At 32.2% G+C, this 16,153-nt stretch overlaps 4 protein-coding genes across 8 annotated transcripts; 2 read left to right on the top strand and 2 right to left on the bottom strand.

The window, feature by feature from the left end:
* Positions 1 to 601: 601 nt before the first annotated feature.
* On the bottom strand, positions 602 to 10,187 carry LOC123274640. Of its 4 annotated transcripts, XM_044742344.1 has the most exons (7): positions 10,067 to 10,187; positions 9,588 to 10,007; positions 4,507 to 8,413; positions 4,335 to 4,410; positions 3,790 to 4,052; positions 3,527 to 3,682; positions 1,128 to 3,426 (listed from the first exon to the last, which is right to left on the bottom strand). In XM_044742344.1, exons 3-7 carry the CDS (start codon positions 8,386 to 8,388, stop codon positions 1,231 to 1,233), a joined length of 6,573 nt encoding a protein of 2,190 aa, XP_044598279.1. In that variant the 5' UTR covers positions 8,389 to 8,413; positions 9,588 to 10,007; positions 10,067 to 10,187; the 3' UTR covers positions 1,128 to 1,230. The 4 variants fall into 4 exon arrangements, with proteins under 4 accessions (XP_044598282.1, XP_044598279.1, XP_044598278.1 ...); XM_044742347.1 differs by lacking the exon at positions 10,067 to 10,187 and having other exon boundaries at positions 602 to 3,426; positions 4,377 to 4,410; positions 9,588 to 9,962; XM_044742343.1 differs by lacking the exon at positions 10,067 to 10,187 and having other exon boundaries at positions 4,507 to 8,431; positions 9,588 to 9,962.
* LOC123274643 (probable 39S ribosomal protein L49, mitochondrial) lies at positions 10,098 to 11,900 on the top strand. 2 transcript variants are annotated; one of them, XM_044742351.1, is made up of 4 exons: positions 10,098 to 10,231; positions 10,453 to 10,764; positions 11,255 to 11,444; positions 11,530 to 11,900. In XM_044742351.1, exons 2-4 carry the CDS (start codon positions 10,663 to 10,665, stop codon positions 11,802 to 11,804), a joined length of 567 nt encoding a protein of 188 aa, XP_044598286.1. In that variant the 5' UTR covers positions 10,098 to 10,231; positions 10,453 to 10,662; the 3' UTR covers positions 11,805 to 11,900. The 2 variants fall into 2 exon arrangements, with proteins under 2 accessions (XP_044598286.1, XP_044598285.1); XM_044742350.1 differs by having other exon boundaries at positions 10,172 to 10,257.
* Positions 11,901 to 11,987: 87 nt separating this feature from the next.
* On the bottom strand, positions 11,988 to 14,343 carry LOC123274641 (elongation factor 1-gamma). The gene is made up of 7 exons (XM_044742348.1): positions 14,191 to 14,343; positions 13,915 to 14,064; positions 13,590 to 13,653; positions 13,361 to 13,503; positions 12,828 to 13,133; positions 12,301 to 12,747; positions 11,988 to 12,223 (listed from the first exon to the last, which is right to left on the bottom strand). Exons 1-7 carry the CDS (start codon positions 14,200 to 14,202, stop codon positions 12,068 to 12,070), a joined length of 1,278 nt encoding a protein of 425 aa, XP_044598283.1. The 5' UTR covers positions 14,203 to 14,343; the 3' UTR covers positions 11,988 to 12,067.
* Positions 14,344 to 14,469: 126 nt separating this feature from the next.
* LOC123274642 (26S proteasome non-ATPase regulatory subunit 8) lies at positions 14,470 to 16,010 on the top strand. The gene is made up of 4 exons (XM_044742349.1): positions 14,470 to 14,560; positions 14,728 to 14,886; positions 15,072 to 15,144; positions 15,269 to 16,010. The coding sequence occupies exons 2-4, from the start codon at positions 14,779 to 14,781 to the stop codon at positions 15,886 to 15,888; spliced, it is 801 nt and encodes a 266-aa protein (XP_044598284.1). The 5' UTR covers positions 14,470 to 14,560; positions 14,728 to 14,778; the 3' UTR covers positions 15,889 to 16,010.
* Positions 16,011 to 16,153: the final 143 nt, after the last annotated feature.

Here is a 16,153-nt window from a genome sequence, read left to right on the forward strand (position 1 = left end):
TGTTATTAATAATAATTATTATTATTTTAATGGCAATAATAATTATTATCTTATCGTCAATTTATTTGAATAACTAAAATCATTATTTTTATTATTAAATCAATTATTTACAGTGAAAGTAAAATAAACGTAATAAATAAGCTCAACGCGTCTTAACTAAATATTCTAAAAATATTCGGCATTATTCTAAACGTATAATATTTTTTTCCATTTTCATATTTTTCGCTTCCATAACCACAAATATTATTTATTTCCTGCGTAAAGACGTATAACAAGAGAATAGTAACTATTTACTTAATAAATAATTATTAAAATTATTATTAATTTATAATATTTATTCGAAAAAAATACAATCTAGAAAATAATTATGCAAAGCTACGAAATAATAAGAACAAAAAATAATTCGTGTTAATTTTAAACGTATGAAAGATCTATTAGTGAGAAAAAAATATTTTTTATTTCCTAAACTAAAAAAAATTCTACAAATATATGATATAATTTTATATTATTTATGTTTCAACTATTGATTTTTTTCAATAATAAAAATAAAAATAATAATAATAATATTAACTACCATAAAAAAAATCATTTTTTCTCACTTAATATTTTTTTAAATTCAAATATATATATATTGACAATTAGGCACTTTTTTGTATTGAATTGATTCAAACGTCAAATATAAATCATTTATTTAATATAATTTTTAATTAATATATTTTAACGCCGCATTGTTTTCTCAGTCGTTTTTTAGATAATTATCAATTACGTCTTTATCTCTTGGTCACATGTTGTTAAATGTGTACGTGCATTAACATTTTATTTTTAAATACAAAATTAAATATTTCTTTTTTTTTTAAATATATTTATTATAATATCTTAAATGTGTACTCAGCACATAATGAATTAAAATTTTATACCAAAAAAATAATTACGTTTACTTACATATCTTTTAAAGTTTAATCACCAATTTATTATTTTTTGCTTGTCTATTTAACATTTACATCGATAATAACAATTCCCGTATTATTATCGATGCTATTATATTTGTCGTAATTATTTTCGTCATAATAATAATGATAATTATAATTATTATTTACTAAAAGAATAAAAAACTTAAACTTTTAGTCATTTAATTTTACGTTTTACTTTAAAACGTCTCTTGTTATTATTATTATTATTATTATTTTTAATATTATGACTATTTCGATCAATAACAATAATATTTTTGTGTCACTTGTCAACAGTACGATGAATTGTTTGCGGTATTACCGTCAATGATTTAGGTATTTTTGGTAATATTGGTATCGGATTATTACTAGGTGGCTTTGTTGTAACTTGTATCGATTTTGGTAAATTTAAATTGTTTATTAGATTTTGCGTAGGTGTATTCTCATTAATAAGTGATCGAACGTCGCAAATAAGTGGCTCAAAGTCACCACGACTTTGTCGATTCAACATTTCTTGCTGCATTCTTATATGCTCGTGAAATTGAAAATTTTGTCGCGCTACTATTTGTGCTGATTTTAGCTGCTGTACATTTGTCGCATTAACATTCGTCACAGCCAGAGAATTAGTTAATGATGCTAAAGACGTTGACGTGGATGTTGAAGTCGCCGAAGGAAATGAAGTTGTAGTCATTTTTTCACTTAACATTTTTTGTTTCTTTAACGATTGCAGCCGCTTAAAATCTGGCTCGCTCATATGAATAACTTTTCCACCCGATGTACTCCCAGTTATTTTATTTGGAAATGCGTCTTTACGTTTGGCACTACCATTAGCAGTAGAATTGGTCATAACACTGCTATTACTACTGTTGCTACCACTACTCGAGGGTAAATTCAGTCGCTGAAGACTCGGAGGAGGCTTTTTAATAATGGAGACACCAGTATTTATTTTAAGAATTCTCGGTGGATTTGATTTGGTATTGAGCTGCTGTGATGATTGTGTTTGTTGCTTTTGCTGCTGCTGTTGCTGTAATAATTGACTTAAACTTAACTTATCAGGCGTTGCAGTAGTTATCGGAGGTGTAGTTATCAAAGAACTTGTACTGGGAGTACTAGTAGCTAGTCTGTCTCTCTCCAATAAATAACCACCACTCAAACGCCTTGAATTACTAAATTCATTTGGCAACGGATCTGTTATCGGCTCATCAACTTTTTCCGGGCCCTCGTATGATATCAAACGATTTTGCACAGATGTTGAATAATTAATGGCATTACGTGAAGCATTTGGTGCAAGTACGAGATCACCAGAACGATAATATTTCTCTAGTAGTATCAAGTGACGCAGAAACGAGCTTTGATTCCCGTATGGCCTTTGAAGCTCTTGCCAAAGAAGCTTTGTATCACGATCATACTGTATAATGGTAGCACATTTCTCCCACCCTTGCGGTGTTACCTCACGTACATTTGAAAATTCAACATTTGCATGTAAACCCATTTCCTCTTCACCAGGGAACAATGTTCTTACACTTATTGATGGATTTGCACCGAGTCTTTGAACAACCGGAGTTATATCATTATTAAGTTTTGGTCGCTTTGGCAATCGCGTTAAGGTAACTTCTTTGTCCATCGCTAGTATTTCAACAACATCATTGCTATTGTCATTATTATTGTTATTATTACTATTAGTATTATGGTTATTATTATTATTATTATTATTATTATTATTATTAAATACTGGTGATGTTGTTGAATATAAATGTTGATCTAACGCTTTACGTTTCTTCAGTTTTTCAACAGCGCTCTCTAAATCAAGAATTTGGGTTTCAGTCGTTGTGTCATCGTCAGTAACACTAGCCTTAGGATGTTGTTCATCCGAATCTCGATTAACAGTATCATCTATTTGTGATGTTGCAGGAGGATTTGATTTGACGGGTTCAGGTGTTGATTTTTCAGATGTCGATTTATCCGAATTATCTACTGAAAACTTCGATGGACCGCCAGTCCCACTAGCACTGTTACCGCCACCTCCACTACCAACACTACTACCACTTTTATTTAAACTGTTTTTGGATTTTTTACGCTTGTCTTTCATAGAGAGGCCTTGCTGTGACAACTCGTCGTCTTCGTCTTCTGTTACATCTATATTATGGATTTCTAACAGACGTTTCCGATAACTTTTGCAATACGCTTTATTGTTTGCTTTCATACTTTCAACGTCCTTAAACTTAAAGTGCATATTTACGAAATATCGACAGAGCTTGCAAAGAAAAGTACCGGATGTCACTAATACTGGTACTCTTTGTTGTTCGAGTAAGCGATTCAACTCATTTGTTTCCGATGGAGTTACGGCATAAGCTTGATTTCTGGTCAAGCGACGAGTACACAAGGCACATATTAAAAATTTCTCTATCAACGCGTAATGATCAACACAAAAGTACATTGATGAATGTTGATTTGGTTCCACTGTGACGTCAATTTTCATCTGTAATTAAATTATCATTTGTTATATCAAGATTATTTATTTTTAGGTTATTAGTTAATATTATTACTATGACAAAAATGTTAATTAATAAATTCATTACCTGATTTTGTATACTTGGCTTTATCTTTTGGATCCAACGACGTTTAACAGTGTGTCTAGCTGGATTCCGACAATCTTTTACGTTACATTTTGAAACCAGCAGCTGACGATGTACTCGTTGGGGTTTTGAGCTTGTATTGGTTGGACTCATGTTTGCCTATAAAAAATTATTATTAAAAATATATATAAACAACTAGAATAGTGGTTTTTGGCACATCTTTAGCTTGACAGGATAAGTAAAAATAAACAATAAAAAATTCTTACTTTTCTGTCAACATGCCGATAACATGCGTCACAAAGACACGAGTCTGTAGTAAGATGGCCCTCAGCGGATAAAATTTTTTCTCGGCGTTCATCAGATTTTAATTGTGCTAAATGCATCGGCGTATCTAAAGAACCAAATTTTCCAAAGCAATAACAACAAACATCAGCACACGGTCTTCCTGGGTGAATTGAAAATGACGAGTATTTCTCCGGTATTATCAAACGTGGTCGAGTTTTAACTGATATATCCTCGTGTTCTTCATCTGCAATCATCATTTTACATTAAAAATTTTTTTTTAACAAAAAATAATAATTATTATTAATATTGAAAGATAATTTAGTTATTTGAATAAATAGAATTAAAAATTAAATAGTGAAGAGAATAAATTATTTTTGCATGCATATTTAAAATTAGTAGAAGCAATTTTTTTAAATGTGGATTAAAATTTTTTTTGTTGTTTCATCGAATATTTTTTTAATTAAAGGTGAAGTGAATAAAAGGAAGGTATGATTAATAATATAGTTATGCCCGCAACCAGGATTACCGCAAGATTGTCTGTGGTTAGTAGAGAGCTTTCGGTTCGCACCAGAGCTGCTATCGCCCAAACCACTGGTTCCCAGCTGGAATAAAAAGAAAAAAATCATTATTATCATTAACTCTCGTAATTAAACACCAAATGATAAATTAAAAATAATAAATTTTTAATAAATTCTCACCTCCTTCTGAATGGTGTAAAACTCCGATGTATCTCCTCCGTCTCCGTCGTTGCGTCCTTGTTTGAGTACCATCTTCAAGGGAGACCTCGACTGCTTTTTGTCCTTATCCTTGTCCTTGCTGACTCTAATGATAGTTTTTAATGTGCCAGTGTACTGCTCACGCTTGGCTTTTTCCAATCGTTCAGCAGCTTTTTCCATCGACTCTAAACCCAGCAAACGCAGAATTGATTCTTTTCTCGCCTTGTCTTCGGGGGTTTCTAAAATTTTAAAAGAAACACTACTTGTCGACTCACCGGAAGTTGAAGCTTCATCGGAGTCTTTCAAAACGTTTTCGGTTTGAATCTTGGTAGCTTTAGATTCATTGTCAGATACTTCTGTTATGGTAATAACAGGTACCGCATCTTCGCTACTAGATTCTTTCTTTGTAACATCATCATCAACTTTCGGATTAGCTTCTTTTATTTCAATTTGGTCACCAGCTGGATTTACTGAGGATTCTTTTAGCTTAATACTATCACATCTGCCTCTTGATAATCTTTCAGTTTTACCGACCTTAGAAGTCTCAATATCGTTTTCAGATTTACTGCGATTGTCGTTATTCTTATCACGTGCACTTTCAGACGGCGAGAAAACACGTAAGCTTTTAGTACCTTCTATTCTTTTCGACAATTTATCAACAGACAACGATCGTTTATTTTCATTTATAGTTGCGACTTCGTTGTCCAATAAAGTTTCTTCTTTTTGTTGTTCTAATTTTTTATTATCCCGTCGACTTCGCTTGCTCTTCAAACTCTGGGGCGATGTTTCAAGCTCCTTTCGTTTTTTAACCTCTCGACTTCTTCTACCACGAGTTATCGGTTCTGGTTCTTCAATCTTCACAACAACCGCAGTCTCGGTTTCGTCTTTCGATTTCATCCCAGTCGATTCACCTGTCTCATTTGTACTAGCTTTATTTGTTTTCAAATCATCCGATTTAGCTTCACCACTGGCTTCCGCAGCTTTCAAAGCTCTCTCAGATTTCCTCAATTTATCCCTTGCTCTCAGAACACGCCTTCCTTCTTCAACACCGGATTTATTGATATCACTAGACTTTTCTTCTCGTGATTTGACTTCATTTCCAATTTCTGATGCTGCTGCTTTTTCCGAAGTTTTGTTCGTATTTTCTTCTTGAGAAATCGAGCTTGGTTCTGGGGAGACTGATTTTTGCTTTTCTTCATTCTTTACTTCTTGGTTGACTTCAGTAACTTTATCGCCGACCTTTTCTATGACTTCATAATCATTGTCGTCAATTTCCGTTGTTAATTTAATATCATCTTCAATTTCTTCCTCATTAACAATAGATTCTTCTACTATTTCCATCGCACTTTCTTCAAGACTTACATTTTCGATTACTTCACTGTCTAAATTTGTTTGATCGTTACTTTCCACAACATCCTTTATTTTCACAACTTGCTCATTATTTTCTGCAGCCTCGACAATATTTTCCGGCAACTCAACATCCATCTCCAAATTTTTATCTTCCTCACTCTCATTACTCTGAGTATTGTCCAAATTACTTGGCAAGGGCTCAGTAACAAGCCTTTCAACTTCCATTGAAATAGTTTCTAGTGTTTCTTCTTCAGTCTCTTTAGTCATTGAGTCACAAGGTTTTACCGTAATTTTTTCTACGTTCAATTCTTCTCCAGAAACTTTTTCATCATTACTACACACAGTTTTTTTTACTTCTTCTTCTTCCTTTTCTTTTTCTTTTTCTTGATTTTGATCTTCTTCCTCATCTTCTCGTTTTACTGCTTCTTGTACTTCTTCTACTACAACTGCAGTTGTTGCTGTTATCAGCAAACTTTCACTAGACTGGGAAGAGCTTTGACTTTGATCAGGCTCATTATGCGATTTTTTAGTACTATCACTTTTGATAAGTGCTGTTTCATCATTAGCATCTTTATTTTTAGATGTCTCAGCAGATTCAGAAATGTGTTGATTATCCTCTATGTTGTCACCCATGACTAGCTTCTCAATCTCTTTGGCAGTGTCCGCTACCTTGGGTACAGAATTACTATTATTATTATTATTAGTAGTACTACTGTTAGTCGCTGTCTGTATTTTCAATCCATCTGCTTTTGTTTCTTCATTGTCATTAGTAATTTTATTAAGCACACCTATTTTCTGCATACTTGTATTAAACGGTGCAACTACCTCTTCAATCTTTGGAGTATCAAAATTCTTGGTAATTCCTAATGATTTATCAAGAGATAAAAAGTCACTCCCAATTTTACTTTCTATAGATTTAGCAATATTTAATTTAATATCTTCAATCATTTTATCTATTTCCGATTTAGGGACAACACCGTCTATTTTTTCACTTCCATATAATGGGCCCATTGTTTTTTTAACATCAATATTAAGGCTGCTGCGTCTTGCTTTAAGCGACTGTTTATCACCAATCGTTATCTTCCCTAATAAACAATTATCTTTTTTCAGTAAATCGAAGCCCGATAATTTTTTAATTGGTTCTTCAACAGGATTTGTCGTAGTTGTAGTCGTCTTACTATCAATCATGGAAATATCCTCACCAGTTATTGGCGTATCAGTACTCTTTGCTTTAGCTTTAGACCTTAAATTAGGCCCACCAGCTTCTCCGTCAACACTGCGATCAACTTGTTCACTATTATTATTATTCTCGGTCTCAGCATCTCTCTCATTCTCAGTAGCTTCACTCTGTCCTGACTCGACATTGTTCGGCTCGTCATCAGCATTATCTGTTTCATCGTCCGCATGGCGACGAGCTTTTTTCTCCTCCGTGGAATCCAGCTGTCTAAGTTTACCATTTCTCAGACTACGTTGACTCATTCTTCGTCTCGACGATTGGTTAGCTTTTAACAGAGTTTCCGCGCCCTCGTCATCAGACTTAATCTCTTCCTCAGGTTCTACTAGTTCTTTCTTAATATCACACTCTTCAATCAACATTTTCTTACTACGCGTAATTTTACCCTCGAGTTTATTATCCGGATCGACCGGGGCTAACTCCTCAGTCTCAGTATCACTGACCATTGCCACAACTTCGTCAATGGTTGAGTCTATTGAATTTTTTAATTTTCCAGAATTTTTAACTTCACTGGCTGTTGTAACGACAGCAGGACTCGATTTTCTAGTCTTCAGGTACTTTAAATCCTCAAGGCTTTCTTTGCCTACGGATTTCTTGCGTTCTGATAATTTATTTGTTACTTTGGCACTCTTTAATTGCGACTCTGGTGATACTGTTTTCAATTTTTTATTCGACTTTGGACTATTGCTCTGGGACGTAATTGTCGAACTCGTAGAAGAACAAGAAGTACTGTCAGAATTTTTATCAATCAATGAACCATCAACTTCAATACTCTGCTCTTTATTATTATCTTTGGGTTTTAAATTACTCAATACAATATTTGTCGACGATTTATTATCATTCAATGAAGGCACACTTCTAAGTCTAGATATATAATTTTCAGTAGCTCCACAAGATTTTCTCGCAGATACTTTTGGTCTTCTACCAGGATACAACGATGTATCCAATCCAATATTATCTGTGGTGGTAGTAGTCGATGTTGTTATTGATGATTTATTATCAATCAATGAAGGCACACTTCTAAGTCTAGATATACGCCTATCGATAGATCCAGTGGATTTTCTTACCGATATCGGTCCTCTCCGAAATCGGTATAACGTTGAACTCAATACAATCGCTGATTTATTATTACGATCTGGCGTTACCGTTTCAAATAATTGCGATGGCAGTGATTTATTTTTATTAGATCTGCTAGGTGAGGATGACAAACTGGCATCATTGTTAGTCTTCGACTGCTTACTTTTTGAAGACGCTAAGGGTTTCTTTTCCCTGGATGCCATCTCACTTTAACCCACATTGGGCTTCCTGTAACGACATTTTAAACTATTGTCACATTAAAATACAAGCCTTCCAATATATGTATTATTTTTAATTTTTGAAATAATAAACTCTAAACTAAAATCAAAATATACCAAAAAAATTGAAAAACTAAGTCGAACCATTTTTCCAATCAAAAAAACTCAAGAAATAATATTCATCTTATTCCTCCTATTCACTCATTAAAGACAAGTGTTATCGCAGTGAAGCGATAAAACGCCATTTTATTTTTTTTTTAATAATAAATTTTTATATTTTATATTTTTATAACTCGGAAAGTAATACGTATATCTCATAAGTAAAACAACATTAACTAAAAAAGCGTCAAAGTTATAATAAAAGTTTAAGTTTAAGTAAAAAAAAAAAAATTTCATTATCAGCCGAAGGAGAATAACTTTTAAGTCAGACGAGACGCGTGTCTTTAAAAGCTTACAAGTGTACATATATATACGCCTATATATATTTAATATACATATATTTTAAGTAGCAATGGTAGTAGTTTGTTATTAGTACTAGTAATTGTGGTTGTGTGTAATAGTGGAGCCACCACAGGATGCGGCCCTGGATTTTCTCAGCGCAAAAAAAAACTCAAAAAAAAAAAAGTAAAAAAATTACGTGACAAAGTTTGCATTTACACGTATATATGAGTAGTACATACTATGGTTTACGGTATGCACGACTCGCCGACGGGTCTTTCTACTCTGAAGCGCAATGTGAGAAGCGCCATCCGAAATATTTCGCATGATATCACAGCTTAGTCACAATGTACCCACCCAATAAATGAATCCATTATTAATAACAATAACCAATGATCCGAGGGACACCTAAAAATATTAAACAATATCTGTTTTAAATATATTAAATACTTGTATAAAAGCTTGCGGATAAATCGCCACGAATAAACAACAAAAGGTCGTACATATCCATTTACACATACATATATAAATATATATAATATATATGTATAAATGTGGACTTGAGTATTACAGTGCACTACCACGAATACTGTACACAAATACAAGTACTGGTTTAACGACGATAAAATAGTATGGAAAAAATGATGGTTCGCTTCTTTAATTTTTTTAGCTCATTGTTACAACTCACAGATTTAATAAAATAATATAAAAATATACTAATAAGTTAATAATAATATCAAACTTACCTATGAGACAAAAAATTTTCCCGTAAGATGGAGGTATTTTGTTTAAAAAATGGGAATAATAAAATATTATTCCCGTGGTACGATATATATAATGGGTAAAGAGACAGTAGTCCCGTTTTCTCAGGGTGTCTATATGCTGGTCCTACTCTACCAAGTATCCGCCTGTATGTATGTATCTGTGTTGGTTTGTTAGTGAGTGAATTTTCGTAACACTAACGCCATCTTACGCTCGTGGGTACGATGTAAGCGATGTCTCCCGTGTCCATATTCCGTTCGTGTTGTTAATAAACGAGGACACGGGCGACACACACACTGATATACTTTATGTATTTCGAGGAAATCAACCCTGGTCAAGTCCCGGTCTTACCCCCAATGACAACTAACCCCAACTCACGCCCGCAATAAACTCCTCTTTTATATCTGAATTTTCAATTTGTTTTATTAGCTGTCAGTTAATGACTAAATCTTAATTTATATACTTTTTTTTCCAATAGTTTTAATAAACCGGATGACAAAGAAACCAAGGGCCCACGATTATGTTAACACGACAGAACAACGCGGCACTTTCCGTACCAGTCCCTACGTTTCGTTTGGCAATAAATTCCTGTACAGTACACTATTAACTATTACTAGCAGTTGTGGCTGTATGTACTTTTTAATATTGTAACATGTAATATATATTACATTTTCTTTCGATTCCTTTTAATTTACTTATTTTTCAGATACTATTTTTATTGTTATTATTATTTTATTATTAATATTATTATTAAATATATATATATATATGTATATATATTATATATATATATTTAGTAATTATTTATAAATAAATATGCATATATAATAATTTATATGTATGTTTAAGACACTAGAGTACCAAGGAGAATGATGACACTTATGCTATTACAACAATATTGTATAGACTCTAAGCACACGAGAATAAATATTAAAATAAACTACGTCAATGTTAAAAATTGTAATGCACGCTAGTACCAAGTAGTAGTGAAGGAAGACGCGCCCGTGCGCACCCAATGGCGGACACCGACCCTTATTATATTTCTTATTTCAACTCAAAATGGCGGCCCTTAAATTTTTCGCACGATCTATTATTACTTTTAACAACAATTTACACTGTTACAGTTTAATTAAACAATTGTTCCCACTGACAGCTAATCAGGTATGTTAGTTAAAAAACTAATCTATTTAAAATTTTGTTAAATTGAACAATAACAGTACGAAATGTTTTTTATTTTATGGTTAGATTATTTTTTTTTTATTTATAACAAGTCATGCCAGATTTCGCGTGAAAGGGACTTACAGCAAAAACCCTTAGAGAGATCTAGTGTAGTATACTTTCTAGATATTTTTAGCTTTCACACGCTACCACTGCCCTTTTGTATGAGCCACTTTTGTTTCTAGTTGCATTCTTTATACTATTATTTAGATTATAAAATAGTTTTACGTATATAAATATATATTATATAGAGCTATTTAATATTGCGCAAATATAAAATACATTCACGTTTTAATATAAATCCATTCACTTTGACTTTTTATTTTTAACCTAACGTTCTTATTTTTATTTTTATCTAGTTTTTTTTATTCATGTCTAAAGTATAAATTTATTATTTAGTTTATTTTTTTTTTTTTTTTTTTTTTTTTTTCAGATATCAAAACGATGGGCGAGTTTCAAATCCTCACCACAATACAATGAAAATATTAATTACACAGACTTCGAAGTAACTAAAGATCCAGAAGAATGGAAATGGGTTGAACATTATTTACCAAGTACACGTGTACCAGACCCACCGAAAAATATCACCAAGCCATTGGCATCTGGATGGAAACCAGCTAAAGGTTTTTTTTTTGTTTTATTTTTAATTACTCCATCTTTCACGGTCTAAATAATTCGTGTTACTTATTTATTATTATTTTATTACAGAAGAAGCAAAACAGCTTCCTTATTTCATAGCACGGACGAGGAATCACATGCAGCCGGTCTACTTGATGCGCAAACAGCGAGGTATGAGAAGAGTAACAGTATTACGTCGCATCAGCGGAGATATAATGGCATTGGAAGCAGATTTAAAAAAATACCTCGAGGAAGTTATGGGCAAAGAGATGGGCACGCAAATAATAGAACCATCTGGTATAATTAAATTTCGAGGAGATTGTGCATCACGTATTAAAGATTGGATGGAGCTAAAAGGATTTTAAGTATTTTTTTTAAACAAAATAGCTTAATAAATAAATTAATATGTCAAAAATTTTGTTACCGTTTGTGATAAAATAAAAAAATGAATAATATACATTTATAGTAAAAGTTATTATTAAAGGCATGAGAAAACTTAAAAAGGATTGTATTTTTTTTTGTTCAACACAAGAGTAAAAAGCTATAAATGAATTTTTATTTTTTATTTCTGTGTCAATAAGTGATTAAATCTTATTGTAGAAATTTAAGCGTAAGACGAATTTTATTTTTATTTGAAAATTTTCCCTTGGTTGAATTTACGTCCTTCTTTGTCGATACCCGTCCAGAACAAATAGTTGTTGACAGTCTCCTTGGTTTTAGGATCTTTTGGGTCGAGTTTTGTCCAGGTGTATGACTCGTAGTCTACTTGCCAATCAGGACTCAACTGTAATAATTAATTAAATTAGTAAATAGTTAATAGTTATCAATATTTCAAAATTTTGTAGATTAGTAGCAACTTACCGGGAATGCAAGCTCCTGACCACGCCATATGAAGATACCACTGATGGAACTGTTGTTGTCAGATCCAAATAGACAAAAACTACCAAATGCAGCTTTACGCATTTTATCAAGACGTTGAAACATACCGGAGATGAGATTGCAAGACATGAAAACTTTAGTCAATTCTTGGTTGTACTTGTACTCTCCAAACCAGATACTGTAGTGCTCTGGGTCGAATTTTTCCCAGAAGTAGGGTACTGAGACCTTTTCATCTTCGTTGGAGTAGCACCGTTTAAAGTCGTCCATATCAAAAGTACCTTTCGGCATGGCATCAAAGGGATTTGATGATTTCGGCTCTGCTGCAAGAGCTGCTTCAGCCGCATCGGGTTCCTCAGCTGGTTCTTCCTTTTTCTTTTGCTCTTTCTTGGGTTGTTCTTTCTTTTCTTTTTGTTCCTTTTCCTTCTTACCCTTTAAATAAAATATCAATTAAAAATTAAATTCACGTAATATAGGGATATTTAGTTAAGCAAAAGTAGAAAAGAAATTACCTTTCCTCCTAAAGCCTGGGCAAATTTCTTGGGATCATACTCAAGAGCTTTATCAGCCAATTTAAAATTGCCAATAACAGCAATAGCTTGTGGTTGGTTAACGATAGTTTGGAACCATCTGTTAACATTCTGATAAGGCTGACGAGTCTTGGGCTCAAGGACATATTGATACAGATGCATCAACGTCATGGCTACACTAATGTCAGCAAGAGTAATGCGTTCTCCTACCAAGTATGTCTTTGATAAAAGATGAGTATTAAGAGCAGTCAAAGCTCTAGCCATGTCTTCTTTTGCATTTTCGACCGTCTAATACAAATCAAGTCAAAAATTAATTTTATTCTTCTTCAATCATTATTTAAAATATAATATTTAAAACTGTTGGCAATATTCAAATCGTTTCATGATTAATCCATCATAAAGTTCTGCACTATTGTCAATTTATTTATCTCTATTTGTTACGAAATTAAACATGGTATTTAATCTCGTCTTTGCTTAGAGAATATATAATTGTTATTATCACAATTAAATATTACCTGTTTGTTGTACGGCATAATTCCAAGAAGAGGGAATACACAGGTACAGCTGGAAGGAAGAATTTCCGAGTCAGCAAAATCGAGCCATTGAATAACTTCAGCTTTCTCTTTGTCAGACTTGCCTCTCAACTGTTCATTAGCCACTATAAATCAAAATGAACCAAGTTATGAATAATAATTAAATAATTTTCAATTCATATAATTAGTAATAATTAATAAATATATGTACCATAGTAAGCAATAGCATTGCTCTCTGTGAGACGTAGTCCATCCTTGGATTCAAAAGCTGGTACCTAAAAATAAATCGATGCTACTGTAATATCTCACGTATTTAGAATAAAACCGTCTCAACTTATTCTAGCATTAACCTCGAAAAAAATGACTGCCAAAAGTATGCACCCATTATAGTATAACATATGCTGTACAGTAATGTAGAAATAAATTTCGTCATAAAAAAATAAAAACTACAAAAATGAATAAATACACCAGTAAGTATGTACGAAATAGGTATTATCAGTAAATTAAAGTGAGAAATCATCAATGAATATAGTCACCTTGCCCACTGGGAATTTTTGAAGAAATTCTTTGGACTTATTAGTTTCACCGAATACAAAATTCTCAGCAACCTTGATCTGAGCTCCTGAATATTGAGCCGCGATCAATGCTTTAAAAGCCCGAAAATTTTCAGGATAAGTGTACAGAGTCTAAAAAAATGATTATTATATTAATTAAAGCATACATTTATCTTGATAATTAGCGTGCCTCACATCAATCTCGATGCAAAATCGAGCCGATGTTAAAGGCTGAAATAATTCACAGGTTAAACTTACACCAGACGCCATTGTATCGTGTTACGGAAAGAGGAAGTTCAAAACCGGCAAGGATGACACTGAACACTGAACGCTCTCAATGTGAGATCACCATTCAAGTGGTACTTTACTTACCACTATAACGTGTGCTACCTTTTTCCTTGGCTACACTTTACTATACACAATTACGCCTTTCAATTTTTTTATTTATGCTCTATTGTCTACTTAGCGATTGACTTGCAACAATTATCAGTAATTGTTAATATTCACCTAATGTTCAATTTTATAATATACTTTATTGCGTTAACTTTTGTTTATTTAAATCAATAAATATGTGACAAATCTTGATTATATTAGTTGTTTTCAATCGGCGCTTACTCATCAGGGATTGGTTAGACAAATAACGGAATTCTGTTAAAATTACCAATACAAATCGTTCAGATATTATTTTTGTCGTTCATAAAATTATTTTCGCTGCTTAAGCTTTATTTACAAGAAAGCGACAAAAGTGAGAGAGAGATATACAAATATACTTGACTATAGAAATTATATTTACAGAAAAATGTAAGTGACTGTGTGTCAGAACAAGAGTTGATTGATTGTACGAAAATGGCAGCGTTAAAAGAAATTGTTTCTCTCTATCAAAATTTGAAAAATGAATGGTCCAAACAGCCGTGGGATTTAAATAAAGCCGGTGATTTACTTAGTCAATTAAAGGTAAATATTTTTATTTATTCAGTCATTATTTTTATTAGCTTTGATAAGTAAAATTATTAGGTAACCTAACCAAGCAATCTGATAAAATTGTTTGTCATCATCACTTTTTATATACAAATAAATAATTAAATCAATTACTTTTTCATACTAATCATTAGTGATAATTATTAATTGAATTTTTTCAGGTTGGATTAACGCATTTAATGTTTTTGCCGACTTCAAATACACCAGCAAATCAAAAAGAACTGCTTATAGCTCGTAAGTAAATGCAATTTTATGAAAAGGATTTTTTAAAAGTTGATTATACTACTTTCAGTATCGATTTGATGAAAAATTTTATTGTAATTGAGTCGACAATTAATTAATTATTTTATTTTCATAGGTGACATATTGGAAATAGGAGCTCAATACAGCATAGCAACCGAGGATATCCCATCTTTTGAACGTTATATGTCTCAATTAAAATGCTATTACTTTGACTACAAGACGGCACTACCCGAATCAACATACAAGTATCAATTACTAGGATTAAATTTACTATTTTTACTGTCACAAAATAGAGTCGCTGAGTTTCACACAGAGTTGGAGTTACTTCCAGCAGATCAAATCCAAAAAAATGTTTACATCCGACACCCGTTGAGTTTAGAGCAATGTTTAATGGAAGGCTCTTACAATAAAATATTTTTGGCGAAAGGAAACGTGCCAGCGGCTTCATACAACTTCTTTATAGACATACTACTCAATACAGTCCGCGATGAAATTGGAGCATGTATGGAAAGTGCCTACGATAAAATTTCGCTAAAGGATGCATCAAGAATGTTGAACTTAAACAGTGAGAAAGAGACACTGGCTTTTGGTACCAAGAAAGGATGGAAAGTTATTCCGGAAGGCTGTTTTAATTTCAGTACTTCTCATGAGAAGAAATCTGAAGAGCCAATACCTAGTGCTGAACTTGTGACACTTGCTATTGACTATGCGAGAGAACTTGAGATGATCGTGTAATTCATAACATTAACTAAATGAAAAACAAAAAAAAATAATTATTATTTAATAGTTTAAAATTTTCTAAGCATCTTTCATGTAATAACTTTTTTTTCTTTTGTTTGAATACAAAAAAACTAATATTAATTATATTAATCATTATTTAATCCTCATAGTTAATCGATCTATTTCAGATTATTTTAAAATTACTTAATTATAATAGTTAATACTTTTTTTCAGATGACGAAAATAAGAAGGCTGAAAACTTTTTAATTTTAATAGTAAA

The sequence above is a fragment of the Cotesia glomerata genome, unplaced genomic scaffold, assembly GCF_020080835.1.
Source record: "Cotesia glomerata isolate CgM1 unplaced genomic scaffold, MPM_Cglom_v2.3 scaffold_49, whole genome shotgun sequence".
Taxonomy (NCBI): Eukaryota; Metazoa; Arthropoda; class Insecta; order Hymenoptera; family Braconidae; genus Cotesia; species Cotesia glomerata.